General features: G+C 47.8%; 2 protein-coding genes and 1 pseudogene across 4 annotated transcripts in view; all 3 read right to left on the bottom strand.

The window, feature by feature from the left end:
- Positions 1-2,788, bottom strand: part of IGBP1 (immunoglobulin binding protein 1) — a 29,176-nt gene extending 26,388 nt beyond the window's left edge. For both annotated transcript variants that reach the window (XM_008272740.5, XM_008272741.5), the window contains exons 1-2: positions 2,571-2,788; positions 1,916-2,209 (exon numbers count right to left, since the gene is read on the bottom strand). In XM_008272740.5, the coding sequence (XP_008270962.1) occupies positions 1,916-2,209; positions 2,571-2,761 (485 nt within the window). In that variant the 5' untranslated portion in view covers positions 2,762-2,788. The remainder of the gene's footprint in view (positions 1-1,915; positions 2,210-2,570) is intronic.
- Positions 2,789-2,834: 46 nt separating this feature from the next.
- OTUD6A (OTU deubiquitinase 6A) overlaps positions 2,835-27,441 on the bottom strand; it is a 60,737-nt gene continuing 36,130 nt past the window's right edge. Inside the window, exon 2 of the mRNA XM_002720076.6 lies at positions 2,835-2,962. The gene's annotated coding sequence lies outside the window, so the exon portion shown is untranslated. The remainder of the gene's footprint in view (positions 2,963-27,441) is intronic.
- Positions 6,736-7,266, bottom strand: LOC100342077 (large ribosomal subunit protein eL21 pseudogene; annotated as a pseudogene). The gene has a single exon (XR_016228184.1). The product of XR_016228184.1 is annotated as a large ribosomal subunit protein eL21 pseudogene (transcript).

Here is a 27,441-nt window from a genome sequence, read left to right as displayed (position 1 = left end):
AAAAATCATCTCAATTTTTGACAATAACACATTAGTAATCAATATGGTACAACTATAGGATGGAATATTACATAACTATTAGATAGCATGGTTTCAAAAGACATGAGAATATGCTCACAGTACAGTGTTAGGTTATAAAAAACAGGATAAAAAGCTATATTCACAGTATTAATTGAAATTTATTGGCTAAAATAACTATATATATCCGAAAGAAAATACATCATAAATTTAACAGTGATCATCTAAGAGTTTCATACTCAGGCTTATTTTTAATTCAAATATTCTGTTTCATAAACTTTCTACAATGAACATTATTACTTTTACATTCAGGAAAATAAAGTTCTCTTTGTAACCATCCATTAAGAATCATCTCAAATGTCATTTCATTCTGAAACCTTTTCCTCAAACCCTCCAATGAGATATGACCACTCCTTGGTCTATCTGCACAACACACTATCTCTGTGGCACTTACAGTCTTTTCTCTTTTTTTGTATGATTATTTGGATATCAAACTCATTTAAACGCTCTGTTAAATGTCAATGGGCTGCACTCAGCTTCTAACAAAGGACAGTTTTTGTAAGTTTATCCTACATCCTCAAAAGAGCATTTGTTGTGACTCACTATCCCCTAACCACACTCCTCGATTCTTCACAGCCCTCACCTCTTGAACTTCCGTGATTATTATCGTGTGCCTCCTTCACTGGAATCGAAGCTCCGGCACAGCACTGACTTTGTCTAGTTCTCTAATACCTAAACAGTTCCTGGCACATAGGAAGCGCTCAATAAACAGTTTCTGGTTCAATCATTTGGCTTTCTAGACCAAGCCTCTCCTCTGAACTTCACGGTATCAGCTACCATTGCTTGGATGTGTCAGTACTGAATGCAAGCTCTGGCCTACTTTCGATCTGCTTTTCCTCCACTAGTCCCCATCTTAATGGATTCCCCATCCATCCACCTAAAGCAGAAGCAGGGACGTCTCCCTTGCTACTTCCTTCTACCTCACCTGGCACAGATTCAATCCTCCTGAATCAATACATCCCTGCATCCCTCTGCCACTGCCTTAGTGGACCCTTGTCATCTCCGTGACTAACCTGGGTCGAACCTTCTCCTGTACTGTTCCCTACTGTTTCAGTGTGCTGGTTACAACACAAGTAAGACCATGCTTCTCTTTAAAAAGGCACTTTTTCAGCTGATTCCACTCACCAACCTCCTCCTTTCGCCTGCACCCTCTTTAGGTTAGGTGCCCCTCCTATCTGCCCTCATAGTACCTTGTGCATCTTCCTATTTTGGCATTTATATTGCTATTCTGTTTCTAGGCCCGTGTTCCTCACCAGACTGAATGCTCTACCAAGGCAGGGACCACTCATACACAAACACCCATACTCACACAAACACCCATCCGGTTTATATCCCCAGTGCCTAACACCCACTAAATGCTTTTTTTAAATTAAGAGTAAGCATCTTTCTGAGGGTCCCATGATAAAGCTGTGCCAGGACTATCATCAGTTCAGGATGCTCCCGATCTGATCCAGTACTGTTAGAACATAGCTTCTCAAATCAGTAAACCACTAATGGGACCACAGTTCTGACTGTTTCCTCAGACCTCTGCACCATATGAATATTGCTGTGGCATGGGAAAGGTTAGGAGCCACTTTGCAAAAACTACATTGCTGCTGTTGGCAACCGTAGGGCAGCAGCGGTCTGATGGCTAGGTTCGAGAGCTCCCACCAAGGAAGAAGCCTTTCGACAAACTCATTAAAAAGTGTGCTCTCGCCAGGGTGTCCACTCGGTGAGAACCAAGAAAAGTGACCCACACCACCATTCTCTCCCCCACCTCCGCAAACAAACAAAAACATGCACCCGCCCCCAATAACACTGCCCCTGGGCAGCCCTCAAATGATAGCTATTGACCCACCTCTCTATTTTAGCCTGTCTTTGAGATGCCATAGCAACGAGGTTAGGATAGGCCATGGAGGAATTAGCAGTGTTATTTTCAGCTGAGTTGTTCCTGATTTTGGGCAGCTGAAACTCTGCCACATGATAGTAATGGCACTGAGTTAGGTAGTTTATAAAATGTTCTCGGGCCCGCTGCAAATGATCTAGGCGCTTGCTGGGGTTCACTTGTTTCATGGTGAGGGCTCCTTGAAACGCTGGCACCATCAAGTACTTCAGATCGGTGGAAGCAATCTCTTCTAAATCTTCATTTCGGCTGGAAAGAGCAAAGAGGAGGCTGTGAAGCCTGGCTGGGCATTCAAACTTGTGGACCTTATTTACTGGGCGTGAGGCCAAGGGTGGGTTCGGGGGAGAGGGTGTGGGAGAACCAGCGGCCAGTTTCATTCAATGAAAGTGGCTGGGCGCTCACACCCAATGCCTGTGCGGTCAGCCGACACTAGGGAGCAGAATCCTAGGATGTTAGCTAGCAACCATCTCGGAAGAGAGGTGGGGAACGAATACAATATACACAAGTGCGAACTAGAAACCAAAGATTCTTTTATCTTAAAGGGCTCCTCCACCCATGCACAATGGCTCCACCCGTGGCAACCAGCCGTTACTACCCTGTTTACCCATACCTGAACAAGTCGAGCTGCGTTAACATTTCGGCAACTTTCCCAAGGAGGTCTAATCCCTTGAATACTTTGTCCTGGACCATCCGGGAACCGGTGGGTTCAGTTGCTACTTCTACTTGGTCCAGGAGCTGCTTGCTGGTTTCAAACAGCTCGGGCAGCCGCGGCAGCAGTAACTCTTCTTCTGATGCTGCCATCTTGGGGGAGGGAGGGACTTTGAGACCTCACTTCCGGGGTCAAAGGCAACTTTGTAAAAAGAATTCCGCGAGGACACACGAGACCGGAAAAGACGCCACATTGGCCCATTGGCCTCATTGTTACTGAAGTGTCAAGTAACTTCCGGGGGCGGCCCTTTGCCGGCACAGGCGACCGACCCTGTACTCATTCCTCCACGCAGCCTAATAGAAAAGAAAACAAAAACAAAAACAGGCAACTGTGAAAAACAGCAAACCCGCACAACCCGAGCAGCTTTCGAACTGCTCCTCGGTGCCGACAATGGCCTGGGGGGGGGGGGGGAGGGAGGTTCTGTTGGCTCTGAAGCCCGGAACCCGGGGCGGAATTCGGAGCGCGAGCGGGCGCGCTGGAGGAGCCGTGCGTGGCGCTCTCCTCTGCCTCGGGGGTCGCTCTCTGGGTGAAGGCGGCCGAGCAGCCTGGGGGCTCCGCTCCTGCCGCCGCCACGGTGCTCCCACGGGTCGCTCAGTCGGCGGCGGGAGCGGAAAGTGCGCGTAGCGCCCCCCTCCGGTTTCCGTGACCCACCAGCTGGAACTCAGTTCCTCCCGGCCAATCCTCGCCGCCCCTTCTTCCCTTCACGTCCCCTCCGCCCCCCACCCCAATAACTCCAGTGCCCTTTGGGCCGGGGTCCTTTGGAGCCACGCCCTCTTCCTTAGTTCAGATAATTTGCTAACCTTGCAACTCCGATCCCCCAGCAACAGTCTTCCAAATTTCGTGCCACTTAGTTACCAGGTCAACTGTAACTTCCCGTGTCCCTCAGCCGTCAAGGTTACTTCTGGGCATCTCTGTCATAGCACCTACCTCTCCGTATGACAGCTAGTGGCTTACAAATCTATCTCCCTTGCCAGAATGAATAGGTTTCTTCTTTGCACTCCTCTTGCTAGCCTTAGTACTTATGAAGTGCTCAGTGTCATTATATATGAATTTAAAAAAAATAAGTGATCAGTTTGGAACAGCCCAGTAGTACAGAACTGCACTGTTCAATAGGTACCCACTAGCCACATGTGGCTATTTTGAATCTAAATGTGCTTTAAGAGGAAGATACACAACAGATTTCGAAAACATTCCAACACAAATGTAAAACATCTCAAAAACTTTTTACACTGACTTCATGTTGAAATGGCAATGTTTTCGATATATGGGGTTCAATATATCCTTAAAATTCATTTGGACTTCTGTCTTCACTTTTTCAGGTGCCAACCTAGAATAGTTAAATTACTTTTGTGGCTCACATTACATTTCTACTGTGCAGCACTGCTGTGCAATATAATCCAGGAGTTTCCCTGAAGGGAAGCCAGTGCTTTCTACAAATCACTATACATACTGATTACTTTAGGGAACATCCTGAATTGCCCTAGGCGATTTAAGTAGAAGGAACACTGCCCTAGAAAATAAACTTTTAAACTATATATAGTTGAGAGGACAAAAATTCACATAAAAACAACTAGAGGGCAATATAGGACAGTATATGATTAGGTGATACATTGGTATGGCATAGGCCATTGGAATACCAAGAAATGACAAGTCATTCCATGCAAGTAGTAAGTCAGAAGGTTTCTTTCCTTTCCTTTTTAAGATTTTATTTATATACTTGAGAGGTAGAGTTACAGAGAGAGGGAGAGGACAGATAGAGACGAGAGAGAGAGAGAAAGAGAGACTTCCTTCTGCTGGTTCACTCCCCAGATGGCCATGATAGCTGGAGCTGGGCTGATCCAAAGCCAGGAGCCAGGAACTTCTTCCAGGTCTCCCACACAGGTGCAGGGACCCAAGGACTTGGGCCATCTTCCACTGCCTTCCCAGGCCGTAGCAGTGAGCTGGATCAGAAGAGGAGCAACAGGGACTAGAACTGACACCCAAATGGAATGTCGATACCAAACTGCAGGGGGAGGCTTAGCCTACTATGCCACAGCACAGGCCCCCAGAAGGCTTCTTAGATGTGACACACAATCATAGAATTTTAAACCTAGAAGTAAACCTGCAAACTCAGAGGAAAAATGGAGAGCACAAATATTAAGTGCCTTGTCCAACCAGTTTATGACAAAGCTAGTATCTTCTGAGTTCAATTGTTTCTACTCCATCAACCTTCAATTGGGTAGGATTCACAAAGATGGAGATCTTTGATGTGGGACAGAAGGAAGCCCCAAGCTAGAACAATGCTTCCCAGGAGCGAGAAGAGAATGGGTAGAAGGAAATTAAGGTTGAAAGGCTAAGTGATTCTAATAAATCGTTGCTGGCAACTCTGCTTTATAAGCTAAAGAGCATGAAGGAAGACTCTGGGGAATTACTCATTTGGTGTTCTGGCACCTCTAGCAACTTTATTTGAACTTTCAAAGGTCAGCCTTGGCCAGAAGTACTTGTAGAGGAAACTTGGAAACTCAGTAATTGTGACACTAAAGATAATTTGTGTTTCTTTTATATTAAAAAAATAATTCGAATTTGTTCCTGAACTTTGGAAGCCATATTTCTTTCTTAAAACATATTGTATTCATTTAAGAGGTAGAGCTACAGAAACAGACAGGCAGAGACAGAGAGAGAGGTCTTCCATCTGCTGGTTCACTCCCCAAATGGTCACAACAGCCAGAGCAGGGCCGATCTGAAGCCAGGAGCCAGGAGTTTCTTCCGGGTCTCCCACACAAGTACAGGGGCCCAAGGACTTGGGCCATCTTCTACTGCTTTCCCAGGCCACAGCAGAGAGCTGGATTGGAAGTGGAGCAGCCGAGACTAGAACTGGAGCCCATATGGGATGCTGGCGCTGCAGATGGAGGCTTAACTACTATGTCACAGCACTGGCCCCACTGTAAGCCATTTTCTATGGCTTTCAAACTGAGGTTTTTTTTTTTTAAGATTTATTTATTTGAAAGTCAGGGTTACACAAAGTGGGCGAGAGCAAGGGCAAGGGCGAGAGTGAGAGGCATGAGAGAGACAGAGAGAGATAGAGGAAATAGTCCATCTGCTGGTTCACGGCCCAGATGGCTGCACCATGAGCCAGGAGCTACATCAGGGACTCCCACATGGGTAGCAGGGGTCCAAGCTCTTGGCCATCTTCTGCTGCTTTCCCAGGCCATCAGCCGGGAGGTGGATTGGAAGGAGAGCAGCCAGGACTCAAACCAGCACCCATATGGGATGCTGACATCTTAGGCAGTGGCTTTATTCACTGTGCCACAATGCTGGCCCCCAAATGACAGCGTTTATGGGAGTTGCCAATCAGTTTCAGAGTCTACTATACATTATGATTGTTATTTTAAACACTGCATTTAATTATGTATTTAATTTGTATGAGTGATACAAAGATCCAAAAGTGGTTTTAAAAAAAGAATAAAATGCTGTTGATTGTGTTTCTGTACATAAACACATTATTTCTTGCAATTTCTGTTGTGTACAGAAGGTTAAAAAAGCCTCGTTTAGGGGAACTAGAAGAGCCCTTAGAAATCATGAACATATAATGGTTCTTAAACTTTTTGTCATATCTTTTTCTTTTTCCCAATGAAATTTTAGAGAGGTCTATAATTTCTAAAGGGACTGATGTGTTTGAAGCAGACACACAGGCACCTGCCAACTCAGCCTGTGGCTTCACCCCAGCCTGCTCAGTGGTACCTTGGGCACAGCTGAGGGATTTGACGTTTCTAAGCAACACAGTAGGAAAAGCAGAGGCCCCTGGTTTTGTGAATGAGGAAGCTGAAGCCCTCCCTGAGACTTGTTCAAGGTCACACAGCTAGGATTATTTGGGCAACAGTATTTAGATTGATTTGAAATGGGGAGAAAGTAGAATCCAAGGAAATAGCAGAAGGCATTCTAGGAAATCCAAGGATACTACGGACATAAGATGACCTTTCAGGTATTTCCCAACGTGACTCTGGGACAGATGATGGATATCCACTTGTCATGTTTTGATCTTTTGTTTTTTAGATTTATCTTATTTATTTATTTTTTTTTTCAATTAGGTCTTATTTATTTATCTTACATTTATCATGCCATGAATTCATAAGGAATGGGTTCCAGCAACTCCTTTCCATTGTGGGCTTCTCTGGGTGGAGCAGGCTGACGCTTTAGTTGAACCCAGGTACCCTTCTCTTTGGCTTCCTTCTTCTTTTGATCATTTTCCTTCACACGTTTCAAGAAGCTATCTCGACTCTTAGAGTGCTTAATGTGTTCAATACGCACATTTATTCTCTTGGCAAGAATCTTGCCCTTCACTTGTTTGTTTACAACAATGCCAACAGCATGCTGGGTAACATTGTAGACTCTTCCAGTTTTTCCATGGTAACATTTATGGGGCATTCCTTTTTGAACAGTACCCATTCCCTTGATGTCCACAATGTAACCTTTCTTGTAAATGCGCATGTATGTGGCCAAAGGAACAACTCCATGTTTTCTGAAAGGCCTGGAGAACATGTACCGGGTACCTCGCCTCTTTCCCTTTGTGTTCGTCATCTTGGCGAATTACTGGAAGATGGCGGCTCCGGCCGAAAGCGATTTATCTTATTTATTTACTTAAGAGGCAGATTTACAGAGAGCGAGCGAGTGAGCGTGCAAGAGACACAGAAAGAGTGATCTTCATCTGTTGGTTCACTCCCCAAATGACTGCAACGACCAGGGTTGAGCCAGGCTAAAGCCAGGAACCAGGAGCTTCTTCCACGTCTTCCATGTGGGTGCAGGGGCCCAAGCATTTGGGCCATCTTCCACTGCTTTCCCAGGCCACAGCAGAGAGCTGGATCAGAAGTGGAGTAGCCGGGACTCGAACCGGTGCCCATATGGGATGCTAGTGTTGCAGGTGGTGTCTTAACCTGATGGGCCACAATGCTTGCCCTTCATGTTTCGATCCTAACACAAATTTGTTATCTTGGATAACAACATGTGTGATTCATGAGAGAAATGTTATAAAGTAGACTTTCTCCTGCCTGTGTGAATTGATGTGCTAGGCAGTTTAGATCTTTGGTTTGCCTTAGAGCTGTTTTGTCTTACATAGGTAAAATTCTAGTATTTGTATCTGTAATGCCATTAATAGCAATAGATGATATCAAACTGGCTACAATAGAAAGTCAACGGCAGGCTGAAACTAGACAGAAATTTATTCATTACTTAACCCTTAATGTTCGATTTCTCTTCACGAAATATTTTTTTTGAGAATTGAATCTCCCTGACTAGTGGCAAGAAGTTAATGAAAGGTAAAACTCCAATACACTGAAGATTGCATTAAATGAAATATTGCAATATCTGCTTGTACACGAGTACTTCAGAAAATTACAGAAAATGAAATTAAGTGTCATGACTTTTGGTACCAAAAATCTTGACATCTATGCAGTTATTTCAAAATATGTGTTTTGCATGAACTTTTTGGCGATCTCCAGTATACCCAACTCTGAGGAATATGACGCAGCACTAGAAAATACTTTGGAGGCCTGGATTTGCCTCCTATCTCTGCTACTAAATAGCTGTGTCATCTTGGAGAAGGCTCTTCCTTCCATCTTTCCACATTTGTTGTGGTTTCCCTGAATGCTGGGCACTGGGAATTCAAATGACAACACACAAGACTTGAAACTTTAAAGGTTCCATAGTTCAATGGAAGAGACAAGAAAACAAAGAATCAACTAGTAGTTGAGGGCCAGGTGTTGTGGCACAGCTGATTAAGCTGCTGCTTGGGCCGCTTGCATCCCAAATTGGAGTTCTGGTTTGACTAACAACTGATTCATGCTTTGGATCCAGCTTCCTGTTAATGCTCCTGGGAAGGCAGCAGATGATAGCTCAAGTACTTGGCTTCCTTAGTCTGGATTTAAGTTGCAGACTAAGTTCCAGGCTTGGCCCAGTCCTGGCTATTGCCAGCATTTGAGAAGTGAGCCAGTAGATGGGGGATCTGCTTCTCTCTCTCTCTCTCCCTATGCCACTCTGGCTTTCAAATAAAATAAGTAAATCTTTAAAAGTTAGTAATGTGGGGCCAGAACTAGGGTGTAGTAGGTTAAGCCTCTGCCTGCAGTACTGGCATCCTATACAGATTCAAGTCCCGGCTGCTCCACTTCCGATCCAGCTCCCAAGAGGAAAATGGCCCAAATGCTTGAGTCCCTGCATCCATGTGGGAGGCCTGGAAGAAGCTCCTGGCTCCTGGCTTTGGGTCAATCCAGCTCCAGCGACTGCAGCCATTTGGGGAGTGAACCAATAGATGGAAGACCTCTCTGTCTGTGTCTCTCCTTCTCTCTGTCTGTAACTCTGCTTCTCAAATAAATAAATTAATCTTTTTTTTGACAAGTTAGTAATTGATAAGTATTATAATGAAAGTATGTTTAAGGTGTTAGAAGAATAGAAAGAATAATTTTAGACTTGAGGGGCATTCTGTTAAAGGTAACATTCCAGAAAATGACTTATAAAGGTGTTTCTTTTATTTTTTAAATTAAAAAAAAGATTTTATTTACTTATTTGAGAGGCATTGTTACAGAGAGGGGGAAGGGGAGGGGAGAGGAAGGGGGAGGGATGGGGGAGGGAGAGGGAGGGAGAGAGGGAGGGAAAGAGGAGGGGGAGGGAGGGAGAGGGAGAGGGAGAGGGAGAGGGAGAGGGAGAGGGTGAGGGAGAGGGTGAGGGAGAGGGAGAGGGAGAGGGAGAGGGAGAGGGAGAGGGAGAGGGAGAGGGTGAGGGAGAGGGTGAGGGAGAGGGAGAGGGAGAGGGAGAGGGAGAGGGTGAGGGAGAGGATGAGGGAGAGGGTGAGGGACAGGGAGAGGGAGAGGGAGAGGGAGAGGGAGAGGGAGAGGGAGAGGGAGAGAGAGAGAAATCTTCCATTTGCTGGTTTACTCCCCAAATGGCCATGACAGCCAGAGCTGGGCCAATCTGAAACCAGGAGCCAGGAGCTTCCTCCGGGTCTCCCACGTGGGTGCAGGGGCTCAAGAACTTGGGCCATCTTCTGCTTTCCCAGCCCTTTAGCAGAGAGCTGGATCAGAAGTGGAGCAGCTGGAACTCAAACCGGCACCCATATGGGATGCCAGCTTTGCAAGTGGCAGCTTAACCCACTGTGCCACAATGCCAGCCCCTCTCATAGGTCTTGAAAGACAATCCAGTTACTCTGCGTCCCCCATTTGGGGAGCACTTACTTCCGAAGAACTTAGATAAACAATATTTCAACTGCTCCTCACAGCAGTTGTAAGAGGGGCTCTATGGTAGACAGAATCTTCCCCTAAGGAGTGGAGGCATACTAGCGATAAAGAGATGAATTTATGTGCTATGTGGAGGACATAAAAATTTCAATACACCTCAGTGAACCCCAGCATCAAGGACAGAAAGCTTCAGTGACAATTGTTCCCTGGGTGACTCCAGCCCGCCTCTATTTGTCACCCTGGAGATGAGTGGTTTCATTTCTCCAATTCCCTTACCCTTAAGTGAGCCTCTAAGAACTCCCTCTCTGCCTCTGTGGAAAAGAACTACACAGTCCTGACCCTTCCTTCCAAGTCACATCTCTGTTTTTCAGACTGATACCATAGAAACGGAGTGTCTCTCTTCCCAGTCATCTCTGTGGGGACTCTCAGCCCTACCCACCCCCACCGCTGGCCCCACCGCATGATGTCAAAGAAGTGTAGAACTCAGGGAGAAAGGGGAAGAGGCCGCTCCCCTGCAGTGCCTGTTGTCTTCTTTGTCCCTCTAGCTTGGAAGGCATAGCAGTCTGATTATATGCCAGGCACTGTGCTAAGTTGCTTTACATATTCAAACCCGTAGCTGGCCACTGTACAGAGTTTAAGGAAGAGAGCTCACAGAAGCAAAGGCATTTGACCTTGTAAGCACCCTCACTGAAACCGGGAAGCAAGAGGATGTGATTCCCACCATTCTCCTTTGCTGTGTGACTGTGGACAGGCAGCAGCCTCTGCGCCTTGTGGAGCTGAGTGTCATCCTGAATATCCCCTTGTTAGAACCTCTCATGGTTTCTTCTAGTTTTATTTTTTTAAATTTTGGTTTTAAGTTTCTGTTCTGAAACTGCTAGCATCTTATAAAACTATCATGTAATATCAAAACCGATAGATTGGGACTGATATAATCCACAATGCTCATTCAGATTTCACTGGTTTTAGATAAATACGTGTGTGTGTGTGTGTACTTCCATGAGATTTTATCACACATGGAAATTCATGTATCTGCAACCCCAGCCATGATACATAACTGTTCAATCATCTCATCACAAGGAATCCTCAGGTTACCCTTTTATAACCATACCCACTAACTTCCCGCCCCTCATCTCTAATCCTGGTCAACCAAAAAGCTGTTATCTGTGTCTGTAAATAGAATGTTATACAGGTCAGCATTGTGGTGCAGCACATTAAGATGCCACCTGCAACATTGGCATCCCAAATCAGAGCACCAGTTCAAGGTTCAAATCCCGCCTGCCCCACTTCTGATCCACATCCCTGCTAATGCACCTGGTAAAGCTGAGGATGATGGCACAAGTATTTGGGCCCCTGATACCCACGTTCCAGGCTCCTGGCTTCGACCTGGTCCAGCCTTGGCTGTTGCAGCCATCTGAGAGTGAGCCAGTGGATGGAGGCACCCCCCCCCCGCCTTTAAAATAAATCTTTAAAAAATATTATGAAATGGAATCATATAGTATGTAACTTTTTTTTTTTGACAGGCAGAGTGGACAGTGAGAGAGAGAGACAGAGAGAAAGGTCTTCCTTTGCCTTTGGTTCACCCTCCAATGGCCGCTGCGGCCAGTGCGCTGCAGGTGGCGCACTGCACTGATCCGATGGCAGGAGTCAGGTACTTATCCTGGTCTCCCATGGGGTGCAGGGCCCAAGGACTTGGGCCATCCTCCACTGCACTCCCTGGCCACAGCAGAGAGCTGGCCTGGAAGAGGGGCAACCGGGACAGAATCTGGCGCCCCAACCGGGACTAGAACCCGGTGTGCCAGCGCCACAAGGCGGAGGATTAGCCTAGTGAGCCGCGGCGCCAGCCGTATGTAACCTTTTGTGTGTAGCTTTTTTCCCTCAGCATAGTTCCAAATGTTGAGTATATCAACGATTTCTTCCTTGTGGTTGCCAAATAGTATTCCATGGTCTCAATGTACCACAGTGTAACTAGTCACCTGATAAAGGACAGCTGGATTGTTTCCAGATTTTGGCTATTAGGAATAAAGCTTCTGTGAACATTCATGGTTTTGTGGATGGAAGAGAGAGAGAGCAAAAGTTTTCTATCTCAATGAACTACAATTTATCAGTTTTTCCTTTTTATGGATTGTGCTTTTGGTGTCAAGTCTAAAAACATTCTGCCTAACCCCAGATTGCAAAGAATTTTTCCAATTTTTTCTCAAATTTTTATAGTGATCCATGATAAGTACATTTTTGTGTGTGAAGTTTACATCAAGATTTTTAAATATCATATTTCATTTTTTCTAAATATTTAAAAAAAGATTTATTTATCTGAAAAGCAGAGAGAGAGAGAGAGAGAGAGGTTTTCCATCACTGGTTCACTCCCAACTGGCCACAACAGCTGGAGCTGAGCCGATCCAAAAGCAGGAGCCAGGAGTTTCTTCCAGGTCTCCCACGTGGGTGCAGGGGTCCAAGGGCTTGGGCCATCTTCCACTGCTTTCCCGGGACCATTAGCAGGGACTCAAACCGGTGCCCACATGCAAAGGCTTAACCTTCTATGCCACAGTGCTGGCCCCTGTAAAGATTTATTTATTTATTTGAAAGGCAGAGCTAGAGAGAGAGAGAGAGAGAGAGAATCTTCTATCCACTAGTTCACTCCCCAAATGGCCGCATGACAGGAGCTGGACCAGGCCAAAGACAGGAGCCAGGAGCCAGGAACTTTCTCTGGGTCTCCCATGTGGGAGCAGGGACCCAAACACTTGGGCCATCTTCTGCTGCTTTCCCAGGCACATTAGCAGGGAGCTGGATTGGAAGTGAAGCAGCCGGGACTCCAACTGGCGCCCATACGGGATGCCAGTATCACAGGCAGTGGCTTCACTCACAGTGCTCAATGCGGTCCCGTTCTTTTTACTTTTTGTCTGTTGTTGTCCAATTGCTCTTGCTTCTCTAGTCTATTGGAAAGACTACCCTTCCTCCAACGAATTGCTTTTGTATCTTACTCAAAAATCAGTTGGTCAGGGGTGAGTGTTAAGCCTAGTAGTCAAAACCCTGGTTAAGATGTCTGGAACCCACACTGGAGCGCCTTGGCTTGATTCCTTTCTCCAGCTCCTGACTCCAGCTTCCCACTAATGCAGATCCTGGGAGGCAGTGGTGATGGCTCAAGTAATATGTTTGCTGCCACCCACGTGAGAGACCTGGATTACATTCCTGGCTTCTGGCTTCAGCCCCTGAACACTTGCAGCTGTTATAGGCATTTGGAGGGTGAAACAACAGATGGGAGCATGCTTGCTCACTCTCAAATAAATCAATAATTTTTGAAAAAGCATAGGAAAAAAATCAGTTGGGCAGATTTGTGTAGGTTTATTTTTGGCCTTCTCTTTTCTGTGCCACTGGTCTACATGTCTATCCCAGTCAGCATCACACAGCACAGGCTTTGGGACAGAATGCCCAGTTCCACTCATTAGATTGACTGACCATGGATAAGTTATCTTCCCATCTCACTTAGCATTTTAAATAGGGCTCACTGGGGCCAGCGCTATGGCGAAGCAGGCTAAGCCTCTGCCTGCAGCATCAGCATCCCATACGGGTGCCGGTTCAAGTCCTGGCTGTTCCTCTTCCAATTCAGCTCTCTGCTATGGCCTGGGAAAGCAGTAGAAGATGGCCCAAGTCCTTGGGCCCCTGCACTGATGTGGGAGACCCAGAAGAAGCTCCTGGCTCCTGGCTTCGGATTGGCCCAGCTCCACCTATTGGGGCCATTTGGGGAGTAGACCAGCAGATGAAAGCTTTCTCTCTGTCTGTAACTCTGCCTTTCAAATAAATATTTTTTTTTAAATAGGGCTCCCGTCTCAGTATAGAAAATAGGTCTCTGGAGCTCTTTGTGATCTGTTGTCTGCCTACCTCTGTAACCATCTCCTGTCACTCTTCCCCTTGTTCACTGTGCTAAGTCATGCTGATCTGTGGACAGCTCCTCACTCGCATGATGCATGATTCTACCTGCTGGTCTTTCTCAGACTGTTTCCATATCCCAGAACCTTCTTCCCACAGATAGTCTAACGGCTGCCTCCCTTACCCCCTTCCCTTTGTTTTTGTATTTTCTTTAAAAAAGATTTATTTATTTGAAAGGCGGAGTCACACACACACACACACACACATACACACACACACACACATCTTGCTGGTTCACTCCCCAGATAGCTTCATTGGCCAGTGCTGGGCCAGGCATAAGCCAAGAGCTAGAAGCTTCATCCAGGTCTCCTACATGGGTGCAGAGGCCCAAGTACTTGGGCCATCCTCCACTGCTTTTCCTAGGCCATTAGCAGGGAGCTGGATCAGAAATGGAGCAACCAGGATTTCCACCGTCGCCCATATGGGATGCCTGCTCCACAGGCGGCAGCTTTACACGCTTTGCAACGCTGGCCCCTACCTCCTTCTCTGTATATTTCACCTTCTCAGTGAGGCTTCTACCCCATCCTTTCCCTGCTGTTTCTTCATAGCATTCGCTACCATTTAAAAAAATGCTTTAGTATGCATATCATGAACATCAAATTAAAAAAAAAAAAAAGACTTACTTTATTTGAAAGTCAGAATTACAGAGAGAGAGGGACAGACACACACAGAGAAAGAGGTCTTCCATCCACTGGTTCACCCCCCAAATGGATGCAATGGTTAGGGATATGCCAGGCTGAAGACAGGAGCCAGGAGCTTCATCAAGGTCTCACTCGAGAGTACAGGTGACTGAGGACTTGGACCATCTCCTACTGCTTTCCTAGGTGCATTAGCAGAGAGCTAGATCAGAAGTGGTGCAGCAGGGCCTCGAACCGGCACCCATATAGGATGCTGGCACTGCAGACAGCGGCTTCACCTGCTGCGCCACAGCACCGATCCCACCCACTACCATTTAACATACACTGTCATCTACTTGTTTTTGTCTGTCTCCCACTACCACAACATGAGCTCAATGAGAGCAGGAATTTTTGTTTCTTTCACTGCTGTTTTCTCAGTGTCTAGGCTGTGTCTGTACAATTCACCTTTGCTGAATGAATGAAGAAATGAATGGGTATGTGAATGGATGAATGAGTGAATGAATGAATGAGTGCTGTGAGCCAGGGCCTTTAGCAGGCTCCCCTGTCTTAAGCTTGTGATGGGACTCCATCCACTTGCATCTCTAATCCCAACCACCAGGTGGCAGTTGGACCCTGAACTTCTGCTTTACTTACGCCCTCCCACATTGTCTTTTTCTAGGCTTCAGTGGGTCTCCCAGGACTTTTTGACCTTCTCTGCCTAAGCATGGATTTCGTGTGTGCTACTTAAAACTGGTCAGTGTGAGTACCTGAAGTGTTGCTTCTTTTTCTCCTTAGAAAGGTACTAACTTCCTTCTTGCCCCACCGCGCTTTCTGACTCAGATGGAGGAAGCCGCAGACACTGGCCATTGTGCTGTCGCAAAGTAACTGTGTGCAGCTTCCAGGACATCTGGACAGATGACCTTAAAGAGACTGCACCTCGGGGCCGGCACTGTGGCGCAGTGGGTTAAAGCCCCGGCCTGCAGCACCAGCATCCCAAATGGGCACTGGTTCGAGTTCCAGCTGCTCCTCTTCCAATATAGCTCCCTGCTAATGTACCTGGAAAAGTAGAATATGGCCCAAGTGCTTGGGCTCCTGCACCCGCGTGGGAGACCTGGAAGAAGCTCCAGGCTTCTGGCTTGGGATCAGCCCAGCTCCAGCCTTTGAGGCCATTTGTGGGGTGAAACAGCAGATGGAAGACCTCTCTCTCTGTCTCCACCTCTCTCTGTAACTCTGTATTCCAAATGAATAAAATAAATCTTAAAAAAAAAGAGATTGCACCTCCACTTGTGTGCTACTTCGGCATGTCTCTCCCAGAGTTACCAAGCTCCTGACCTGGGTAAAGACTAGGTTCGTCAGCTCTATAGTAAACCTGGGCTTGCAACTCCACTATGCCATTTGTTAACTTTGTACACTAAGTGATGTTAGTGGATGTTTTGGATAACTGATCAAGATTTTCAAAGGCTTCATTCCTCAGCTGTGAAGTAGGCATAATAATATTAGGTACCAATCTCACAAGGCAGATGTGAAGCTTCAATGGGACAACCTATGTACAACATTAGTGAAGTGAAGTACCTGGAACAGAATAAGGCTCAATTAAAGGAAAAAGATCAGGGGACAGAATCGGGATAAATAAGACTAGACATGGCAGGAGCTAGCCAGAGAGTATGAGGATGGTGCCAAGTAGATGCCTGGAAGGCTGAATCCAACAGAAGATGGGAGATCAAGGAAGACTTCACAAGAGAACTTGTTGCAGCTGCAGCTTCTAGGACAGGTCAACTTCTGTCAGATATTCAAGCTAGAAAGATTATTGTAGCAAGGAGGGATGGGGTGTGCAAATAAAGAGAGGTGTAAAACAGTAACTGTAGATAGTTAATTGAGTACAGCTGAAAGTCAAGTTTCTTCTGGGGAGGGTAACAAAAAGTAAAGACGGGGGCCGGTGCTGTGGCGTAGTGGGTAAAGCTGCTGCCTGCAGTGCCAGCATCCCATATGGGCGCCCGTTCAAGTCCTGGCTGCTCCATTTCTGATCTAGCGCTCTACTATGGCCTAGGAAAGCAGTAGAGGATGGGCCCCTGCACCCACGTGGGAGACTTGGAAGAAGCTCCTGGCTCCTGGCTTTGGATCAGCACAGCTCTGGTTGTTGTGGCCATTTGGGGAGTGAACCAGCAGATGGAAGACATCTCTCTCTCTCTCTCTCTCTCTCTCTCTCTCTTTCTCTTTCTCTCGTTCTCACTCTTGCTCTCTTGCTTTGCCTCTCTGTATCTCTGCCTTTTGAATAAATAAATAAATGTAAAAAAAAAAACAGGGAGTAAAGATGGACCCCCAGAGGCAGATCACACAGGGCCTTATGTGCCAAGTGGAGGTGGACTTGAACTGGTGGGAAGCGGGAGCCATGCGAGTGTTTTAAGCAAGGAAGTAGGTGATTGGGAATGATGGTGTTGGAGCCCCTGCTAGCTTGAAGGAAGTCGGAGGCTGAAGGCAGGGGAGATGCACTCTGAGCTTAGGGCTACAGAAGTTGGAGTGAGGATGGAGACTAAAGAGATGAAGGCCATGGATTGTTTCCACCCCAATGGAGAAATGAACAACCAAGCTTTTCCAAGAGCTTACTTGAAGACATTGGAATGGGACAGTTTTTTGTTTTGTAGTATAAATGACATTTGAGTTGAAGCTCTTACATTCATTCCCCAGAGGGCCTGGCACTAATGAAATGTGTAAGTGGAAGGGGTGCCCAGCACAATGCTGGTGAAGTGGCAGAGGCCTACCCCAAGTTCACCTTGGCCCCTGACCTTCTGATTTCCCTATCACCCCCAAGCTAGAGCCCTATGATAGAGGGCCTGAGAGGCTTTTTTTTTAAGATTTATGTATTTATTTGAAAGGCAGGGTTACAGAGAGGGAGAGGCAGAGGGGAAGGAAAGGGGGGTGGGGAGGTCTTCCATCCATTGGTTTACTCCCCAAATAGCACCCGGGCCACCTGCTGTTGCTTTCCCAAGCCATTAGCAGGGAGCTGGATTGGAGGCGGAGCAGCCGGCAAAGAAAGGGACAAATGGTTACAGATACGTACTTTGCAGTAAGTGCTTCACATATGTCAGTGCGCTGAATCTGCACAACAGCCCTATGCAGAAGGTATTAATATCACCATTTCACAGATGAAGAAACCGAGGCTCACGAGGGATGTTGTAGAATTTATCCAAGACCACCAGGCTAGTTAGCAGTGGACTTAGGAATTTAACCCATGAGTTTTTAAACCTCAAAAACATTTTTGAGGGGACGGCGCCATGGCTCACTTGGTTAATCCTCTGCCTGAAGAGCCAGCATCCCATATGGGCGCCGGGTTCTAGTCCCGGCTGCCCCTCTTCCAGTCCAGCTCTCTGCTGTGGCCCAGGAGGGCAGTGGAGGATGGCCCAAGTGCTTGGGCCCCTGCACCTGCCTGGGAGACTGGGAAGAAGCACCTGGCTCCTGGCTTCAGATCAGCGCCGGTGGCGCTGATCAGTGGCAGCCATTTGGAGAGTGAGCCAACGGAAGGAAGACCTTTCTCTCTGTTTCTCTCTCTTACTGTCTATAACTCTGTCAAATAAAAAAAAGATTAAAAAAAATTTTGAAAGATCTTTATTTTATTTATTTGAAAGGGAGAGGAGGGGCCGGTGCTATAGTGTAGCAGGTAAAGCTGCCGCCTGCAATGCTGACATCCCATATGGCCACCGGTTCAAGTCTCAGCTGCTCCACTTCCCATCCAGCTCTCTGCTGTGGCCTGGGAAAGCAGTAGAAGATGGCCCAACTCCTTGGGCCCCTGCACCCATGTGGGAGACCTGGAGGATGATCCTGGCTCCTGGCTTTGGATCAGCGCAGCTCCGGCCATTGTGGCCATTTGGGGAGTGAGCCAGTGGATGGAAGACCTCTCTCTCTCTCTCTCTCTCTCTCTCTCTGCCTTTGCCTCTCTGTAACTCTGCCTTTCAAATAAAATAAATAAATCTTTAAAAAAAAAAAAAGGAAGGGAGAGGGAGGGAAGGAGGAAGGGAGGGAGGGAAGGAGGGAGGGGGAGAGAGAGAGAGAGGGAGAGAGAGAAATGTATCTTCTGTCTGCTGGTTCACTCTCCAAATGGCCACAACGGCTGGGGGTTGGTCCAGGCCAAAGCCAGAACCCCACAACTCCATCTGTGTCTCCCATGTGGGAGGCAGGGGCCAAGTACTTGAGTCATCTTTTGCTGCTTTCCTAGGTGCATCAGCAGGAAGCTGGGCCAGCAGAAGAGCAGTCGGGACTGAATCCATTACTCTGATATGGGATGCCGGCATTGCAGGAGGTGGCTTAACCTTAACCCACTGTGCCACAACACTGGCCCCTTAGCAAACATTTTTATTCACTAACTTGTATTCCCTGGGGAGTGGGGATGGGATGGGAGGAGACTCTTCCTGACTGAACCTTTTCCTAAGCTAGAAATAGCTTCCTCCTGTCCTGGGTGGGTACCTCATTTCCAGGCAAAGTAACTATGGGTAGGTAGCATCTACCATAAGGAAACCGGAAGTGGATCCACTGCTGCCTCCATCCAAACTTGGTGAATCCCTGGGGCAGTGGGTGAGCAGGCAGGCTCAGGTGTGCTGTCCTCTTAGAGAAGCTACTTCTCGTCTTTGAGCCTTTTGTTGTTCTATCTATGAAACATGAGGGTTGTCAGATAGAAATGTTCTCTAAGGTCTCTTCCAGCACCAACATTCAAGGACTATATTAATTGCATTGTACTATAGGATTGCCTGATTCATTCATGGCTAGAAACAAATTTCCTGTTGCCATAGGGAACAAGGGCTTTTTGAACTAGAAAAAGATACACTCAAGGAGGCAAGATAAATAGTATAAAGGGCATGGGCCTTGAGTCAGCCGGACTTGGGTTAAAATCCTGTATACCGGGCAGGTCACTTTGCTTCTGTGAGCTCCTTTCATCATCTATTAAAGCAGGAACAACCATATCGACTTCTTGGTGTGATGTAACACATTTGATCCTGCCACAGGAGGTGCTCAAGATTTTTCTTCTTGAGTGAATAGGGTTCAGCACTTCTTCCCAACTCCACTCCACTTTCTCTCGCTCACAAGATAGTTCTCTCCCTCTCCCTCTCCCTCTCCCTCTCTCTCTCTCATGCCTATACCACCAGGCCAAGTATTTCCTACCAGAACCTCGGTTCCCAAACTTCCCTGGCAGGGCTCCTAGGGAGTGTGGAATAACTCCACCTCGCTTACAAGCTTCTAGGATTCCTAGCAGGTATGGTGCAACTGAGGCCACACCAACACTTAGATTTTTGGGGGCAAGCAGCTGGAGGCTCTACTCTCAGAGGTTCCTTACCAGCTTTGCTGAGTCTCCTCTCTCATCTCATCATTGGCATCTAATTTTTTGAACCATAACCATTTGACTAATGACAGAGAACTCCAATTCTTTTGTTTTGAGATTTATTTATTTGAAATGCAGGCTTACAGAGAGAGAGAGAGAGAGAGAGAGAGAGATCTTTCATCTGTTGCTTCACTTCCCATGTGGCCACAACAGCCAGGACTGGGCCAGGCCAAAACTAGGAGCCAGGAACTCCACCTGGGTCTCCCATGTGGGTATCAGGGGCCCGAGTACTTGCACCCTCCTCTGCTGCTTTTCCCAGGTGCATTAGCAGGGAATTGAATCATAAGTGGAGCAGCTGGGTGTTGAAACAGCACCCATATGGGATGCCAGCATCTCAGGTGGTAGATTAACCCTCTAAGCCACAATGCTGGCCCCAGCCCTGGCCCCAGTCCCAGCCCCAGTAATCCAGTTCTTAGATCACTATCAGGTTCTGGATCTCTCAGCCAACTGCCTCAATAGTGACATGATTACTTACGAGGTGGCCAAACTGAGCTCCTTGGAAAGCCTAAATCTCTCAATCACAGGACTCACCCGGCCTGGGGCATCTTCCTGGGCTCCCCTTTGCTATTGGATATCAACCTGAGCAAAAACTGTACTCTGGAAATTGAGCACCAGTGCTGGCTTGCCCCTGCTATAGGAGCAAGGGATTCTCTTCACTGTATTTGTGCCTTAAGTATCTGTAGCCTGCGGCAGCTCCACTTGAGTCCTAATGTCCTACAGTTATTTGAAGCTGAGGAGTGATACCAGTTCTAACAGTTGTAACTGTTTTCAGAATACCTTCCCATTTCTCCCCATCTACAACCATCTCCTTCAACTTAACCTTTCTGACAACTGCTTGGATTTTCTTGAATTAAATCCTCTATCTCCATCTAAGGGCAGTGTGGGGGAGGGTTGCCAGTTGGTACCAAGGGGTGACTAGGTGGAATCTGATTGGGAGTGGCCATCGCACGACATCCAACCTGAGTGGCATTCCTTGTCATATTCCACTTGACCTAAGAACAACCTGACAGCATTCCCAAGAGACTTCCTTGGTAGGCTTCCTGCCCTTTAGCACCTCAGCATGGAACTGTTTCGAGAATGAGACAGCCCATGCCCGATGACATCACCAGTTCCAAGGCCCATCCAGATCTCTCCACTGGCCTTCTGCCCTTGACATTTCTGGATCTTCAGCAAAATATTATTCAGTCTTTGCCTGTCTTTTCTTTGAAATTATGCACCAGCCACTCCAAAGCACCACTCACCACCCCTGCCCCAGGCTCTCTTCCTAGTGAAGCATCTTTGAAACCTTTGAAGGGACGAAGCCAGGATCTTAGGTTCATCAGTCCCTGCCACTCTTCTGCTCCCTAGATCTCTCAAGCAATAGGGAACCAACTTTAACCTTGGGGACCTTTTGAGGCCTGCCATTCTCCTTGTGGAAGCTCTCTTTGCCAGGCAATGGGATGAAGTGCTTCCAAAGGTGGCCTTCCTGCATCCTGAACTTCAATGCCTTAGAACTCTCAGACAAGCTGAGCAGCCTTTTCAAGGGCTTTGACTACTTCCTCCTGGCTGGTCTGGGCCTTTGCTACTACTATAGCCTTCAGACCCTTTTGGACCACACGCCTGGACACTTCACAAGCCTGGCCATTTCTGACAATCTTCTCCATTGTTGGATGCTTTGCTTAAGGTCACTGTGAGTGTGCCAGTCTTGGAGAAAGGCCAGAGTGTGTATCTTAGTAGTCAGGAGGGCTCCTGAGCCTGACTAGTAACTAACTACAGTCTACTCAGGGTGAGGCATGAGGGCTTCTGGGATATGTGGACCTGGCTGATTGGTGATTGGTTGGTGGTCCTCTGCTGTGGCCTGACCACCTGCTGAGAAATAGCCCTTGTCTGACTCTTGTCAGCTCCAGACCTGAGCAGGAAATCAGGTATGAAAACTTGGGGTGGTATCTTTGGCAAAGTAGGGCCAAAAACCTCTTGGAAGGGGATCAAGAGACAAGAATTAAGGTATACATTCAGGGGGATGAGCATGAGCAGGCTTCCTGTGGCTTCACGTGCACAGAGGTAGGCGTGTTTATCTTGCTCAGCTGTAGCCAGAACCACCAGAGACCATTAAGAACATCATCTTCCCCTCCTTCCCTCCTGAGAGCTCACTAGCCTCTGCTTACACATGCCTTCCCCACTTCCCCAGCCCGGGCCACCGTTCTAGCCATGGGCAACTTTGGCTCCTAAATCTGATTTTTTTCTTTGTATTAAATTGAGACCTGCTTCCCCTCTTGCATTCCAGCTCTGCTGTCTGGGGTCCTATACAAATATATCTGTTTTCTTGGCCTCTGCCAGAGGTCTGAGAACAAGAGACACCCCTCCCGCTCCCTTGACACTTCTCTTCTCCGGGCTAGACAGCCTCAGCTCCCTCAGTTAATCCGGTATTCTACGATCACCAAATGTGACATGTCTGTGCCTCAATTTCCCTCATCTGTGAGATGAGGATTAAATCAGGTAATAGATACAAGGAGCTGAGGACAGTGTGTGGTATATTGGGAGAAGCCCATGAGTGTTGTTATTGAATTCATACTTCTAGGTACCGTCACTCGATTGTGCACTTGAAGGCTGCCTTAGGGGCCAGCGCTGTGGCGTAGCGGGTAAAGCCACGGCCTGCAGTGCCAGCATCCTATATGGGCACTGGTTCGAGTCCCAGCTGCTCCACTTCTGATCTAGTGCTCTGCTATGGCCTAGGAAAGCAGTAGAAGATGGCCCAAGTCCTTGGGCACCTGCACCTGCATGGGAGACCCGGAAGAAGCTCCTGGCTCCTGGCTTCAGATCAGGTCAGCTCTGGCCATTGCAGCCATCTGGGAAGTGAACCAGCGGATGGAAGACCTTTCTCTCTCTCTCTCTCTCTCTCTCTCTCCCCCTCTCCCTCCCCCTCCCCCTCCCCCTCCCCCTCTCCCTGTAACTGTGTCTTTCAAATAAATGAAATAAATCTTTAAAAAATAGGCTGCCTTAGTAATCTGCATGTTCAGAGAGCTTAGTCCAGTGACTGGCACACAGCAGGTGCTTAACTCATGTTGGTTTTAAGGCAATGTAAGGTGTCTAGTCCCTACTCCATCCTACTCACTCCCCTGGACATACTCTAATTTGCTCCTCTTTATGCAAGAGGCTCAGAACTGAATCTAACCCCACACTACATAATAGCATTTTGGTCAAAGATGGACCGCATAGGTGATGCTAGTCTTCTAAGATCATAATGCCCAGTGACATCAGAGCTGTCTTAGTTCATGCAAGTACACTCTGTGGTGTTCTCACAACAGCTAAATTACTTAATGATGTCTTTCTCAGAATGTGCTCCCGTAGTGAAGTGGCACATGACTGTACCATTCAGTATGTCACAACTGTAAAATCTCCATTTAGTCCACCTTCATCCTCCAACTTCTCCACCTGCTACAAGAGACCCCCATCAAGTTATCATCCAATTCGTGAGTATTCTAGTGAGTCAAGTTCTTGGAGAATGGCAGTTCCTGTGGGGCTGAAACCCTGAGAACTTAACTCATACCAGAGGGTGAGTTAAGGGAGCTTGTTTACCATCCTGACTGGCAGCTGTACTCTGGGCCATACCCATTCTTAAGAGATTTCCTTTTATTTTTTTTTAAATATTTACTTATTTTATTAAAAGTCAAAATTACAGGAGAGAGAGAAATCTTCCATACATTGGTTCACTTCCCAAATGGCCACAACGACCAAAGCTGGGCTGGTCAGGAGCCAGGAGCTTCTTCTATGTCTCCTTTGAAGGTGCAGCAGGGTCCCAAGAACTTGAGTCATCTTCCGCTGCTTCCCCATGCGCATTAGCAGAGAGCTGGATTGGAAGTGGAGCAGTGGGACTCGAACTCGAGTCCAAATGGAATGCTGGCACTGTAGGCAGCCGGCTTAATGCATTCTGCCATGGTACCGAATTCTTTCTATTAATTTCTAAGTGAGGTTGCCTTTATAAATTTCTGGGTTTGGGAAAGGGGGAAAAGTGGGTGTTTCTGTATCTTGGCATGTGGAGTGAACAGTGATGACAGAGTGAGAGTGGGAGAGTGGGCAGACACCCACAAACATGGAGAGAGACACGCTATAGAGACAGAGAAAGAGAGAGAGAGACAGAGACAGAGAGACAGAGACAGAGAGAGGGAGAGGGAGAGAAGCGAGGGTGGAAGAGAGAGGAGAAAGAAAAGGAAGACACTGAGACAGGAGAAAGAGATTGAGACAAACATACACAGTCAGAAATGACAACAGTCTGGATGGTGGGAGAAAGGAGAAAGGAGAGGGAGAGAGGGAGGGGGGAGATAGAGATAGAGAGAGATACAGAGACAGAGACAGAGATGGGGGAGGGGGAAGGAGAGAGCCAGCAAGAAGAAATGAGATTCAGGCCATCTGTGGAGTCCAAAGTACTTTTTTCTTTCTTTCTTTTTTCTTTTTCTTTTTTTTTCTTCAGTGATGATCCTAAAGCCTTTTGGGGGCAACCCAGATATCAGCAACCCAGATTTCCCAACGGGAAGAACTCCAGGTTCCTGTCCATTGCACAGCCTTACCTGCCCCAGCTTCTTTCTGGTCTCCTTCCTATCAGTTTCCCCCTGGGCGTGACTCCCCCAGGCCTCAGTGAGTGGGTTGGGCATTAAAAAGAGCACCCAGGCAGCCATTGCAGGCATCTCTGGTGATGCTGGCCCATCAAGGGGGTGTGCCAGTCTCCCAGACCAGAGCTACACCGAGGCACTTTGGCATGCCACCTTGTTAGGAAATGACTTCTGCCTGAATTCTGGGGGAGCTTGAACTTTTTTAAAAAAAGATTTATTTATTTACTTGAAAGAGTTACAGACAGTGAGAAAGAGAGGCAGAGAGAGAGAGGTCTTCCATCCACTGGTTCACTCCCCAGATGGCCACAATGGCCAGAACTGCGCCGATCTGAAGCCGGGAGCCAGGAGATTCCTCTGGGTCTCCCACGCGGGTGCAGGGGCCCAAGGACTTGGGCCATCTTCTACTGCTTTCCCAGGCCATTGTAAAGAGCTGGATCGGAAGTGGAGCAGCCGGGACCTGAACCAGAGCCCACACGGCATGCTGGCACCACAGACTGCGGCCTCACCAGCTACGCCACAGCGTCGGCTCAAGGAGCTTGAACTTGATGCACACAATTGTCTCCGTGGCCACCTTGACTGGCCTTTGGCACCCCGAGATTTCATTCTCAAAGGACTCTTATTAAGCTTACACTTGGGCAGGGGTGGGGCCGAGGCAAACACCACATGAAACGAATCCAAAGCCAAGTCTTGGCTCACGGAGAGGTACCAAAAGGAACCGCCCGAAAGACTGCTTGGGCAGTGAATACATGTGATGAACCAAGCGAGCAGGTCAGCAGCACAGAAACGCCTGCTTGACAAACCCACCTACCTAATGTTCACGAATAAGGCTAACCGCGTAGCCGGCAACAGACAGTGAATGGGAGAACAGGCAGGGCGGAGACAGCGAATCGGCCACGTTTCTAACTCATCGGCCACGTTTCTAACTCATCAGGAAGGGCTCTCTGGATAAGGTGGAATTTCAGTTTGCTGAGCATGTCTGCCCTCTCTGTAATGTGATTAAAATTGGTTTAGAAATTTGTGCTATATTTCAAGAGAGTGCTGTGCTTAAAATGTAATTGCATTTGGCCGCGTAGTTGACATTCTTGAAATTAGAGCAGCTTGCATGCAATAAGGAAATTTGTCCAGAATTGAATTTGATTTTGAAGCCAACGCATAGAAGAGCAGTTGCAATCTGAGCCTCTGATGGATGGATGGTTCCTTCAGGGCTGCCCCTAGGCTGGCTCTCTTTGCACTTCCTGTTCATTCTGGAACTCTTTTCTGGCACTCAGCAGGAGGGAAGCGTCTTGACTCCCTGACTCCAGAAACCACATTTCTTGTTGCAGTCAGATTTGGAGCCATCCTGATTCCCCAGTCTTGGCCTCTCCTATCCATCTGCCAGCTTCTGCCTGCGTATACCAGTCCTCCAGGACGTAAGGCCTTGTTTTGGCCAGCGTCGTGGCTCAGTAGGCTAATCCTCTGCCTTGCGGCGCCGGCACACCGGGTTCTAGTCCCCGTCGGGGCACCGGATTCTGTCCCGGTTGCCCCTCTTCCAGGCCAGCTCTCTGCTGTGGCCAGGGAGTGCAGTGGAGGATGGCCCAAGTGCTTGGGCCCTGCACCCGCATGGGAGACCAGGATCAGCACCTGGCTCCTGCCTTTGGATAGGCGCGGTGCACCGGCTGCAGCGCGCTGGCCGTGGCGGCCATTGGAGGGTGAACCAACGGCAAAAGGAAGACCTTTCTCTTTGTCTCTCTCTCTCTCACTGTCCACTCTGCCTGTCAAAAAAAAAAAAAAAAAAAGGCCTTGTTTTGGGATTTGGGATGGGAAGTCCCCAGAGCTGATGATTTGTTCATACTGGCTTGCCCTCATTTGTCAGAACCACAAGAGTCATTAGGCTTGCTGGCTAATTCTCCCTCTCCACCTTGGTTGCAGGCCATATGACTGCTCAGGATTCTGCCCCAACCTTGATCAGAATGGTGCTGAGGAAGGAAGGGGGAAAAGAATAGATGCTAATCCACGACCTTGCCCTTGGGGTTACAGAGGAACAGCCCATCTGTGTAACCCTGGCATCCCAGGGCTGAAAGGGGCTGCATCAAGGCCAGAGTCATTCAACAAATATTTTGAGCCACTTACCATGTGCCAAGCACTTATGCTAGGTGCTGGAGTTGTGGAGGTGAACAAAATAGGCACTGGTCCTCCCTCGGGAGCATCCAGTCTAGAGGGGGAAATGGTCCTTATTACAGAAACGTGCAAGCGTTTCGCTACTTGTGGGCATGCAAAGTGTGGAGGCAAAGAAGAGGGCCCAGCCTAGTTTCACAGTCTGAAATCATATTGAAGGCAGAGGCCAGTAAGAAGGCTGGGGAGGGGGGGCGAGAATAAGGAAAAACCAAAGAACAGGCTTGAGAAGGCTCAAGGCAGGAGGGAGCAAAGTTGAAAACATTTCAAGGACCAGCTTGCTTCACACCGAAAGCCTCTTCCTCAGGCCAGCTATCTTGCAACTTGGCTTCTTTGATCATGGGAACAGCAGACTGTGGAGACGCTGGCATAGACGTAGGGCTCTCCGAACCTGCCCAGGGACCTGAGGACCAGCTATGTAGCTGATGGACAGCATACCTTCCTATCGGCAGGCTTGAGAGAAGACAAGCTGAGAGAAGCTTTATCTAACCTTGCAGCCGTGGCATCTGGAGATCTGCAATTTGGTATCAGCCCAAGGCATAGGGCTGGCCTGCCTCTCAGCTCCCCCTAGTAAGCCTACTTGGTCAAGTCCAAGGAAGGGCAGGAGGACTCCCTAAGGCTGGCGCTGTGGCGTAGAAGCTTAACCCTCTGCCTGCAGTGCCGGTATCGCATATGGGTGCTGGTTCGAGTACTGACTGCTCCACTAACTGATCCAGCTAATGTGCCTGGGAAAGCAGCAGAAGATGGCCCAAGTGTTTGGGCCCCCACACTCAGGTGGGATCCACACCAATGGCTTCAACTAACTCGGACTGAAAATATTTGAAACAAAAAAATCTGAACAAGTCCAGACCTTTTTTGTCCTTGTCATTATTGTCTAAATAATACACTCTAGGGGCCGGCACTGTGGCCTAGCAGGTAAAGCCACCG

The sequence above is a fragment of the Oryctolagus cuniculus genome, chromosome X (genome assembly GCF_051225735.1).
Source record: "Oryctolagus cuniculus isolate XC-2025 breed Fujian yellow rabbit chromosome X, ASM5122573v1, whole genome shotgun sequence".
NCBI lineage: Eukaryota > Metazoa > Chordata > Mammalia > Lagomorpha > Leporidae > Oryctolagus > Oryctolagus cuniculus.
This window is presented reverse-complemented; position numbering and strand designations above follow the sequence as displayed.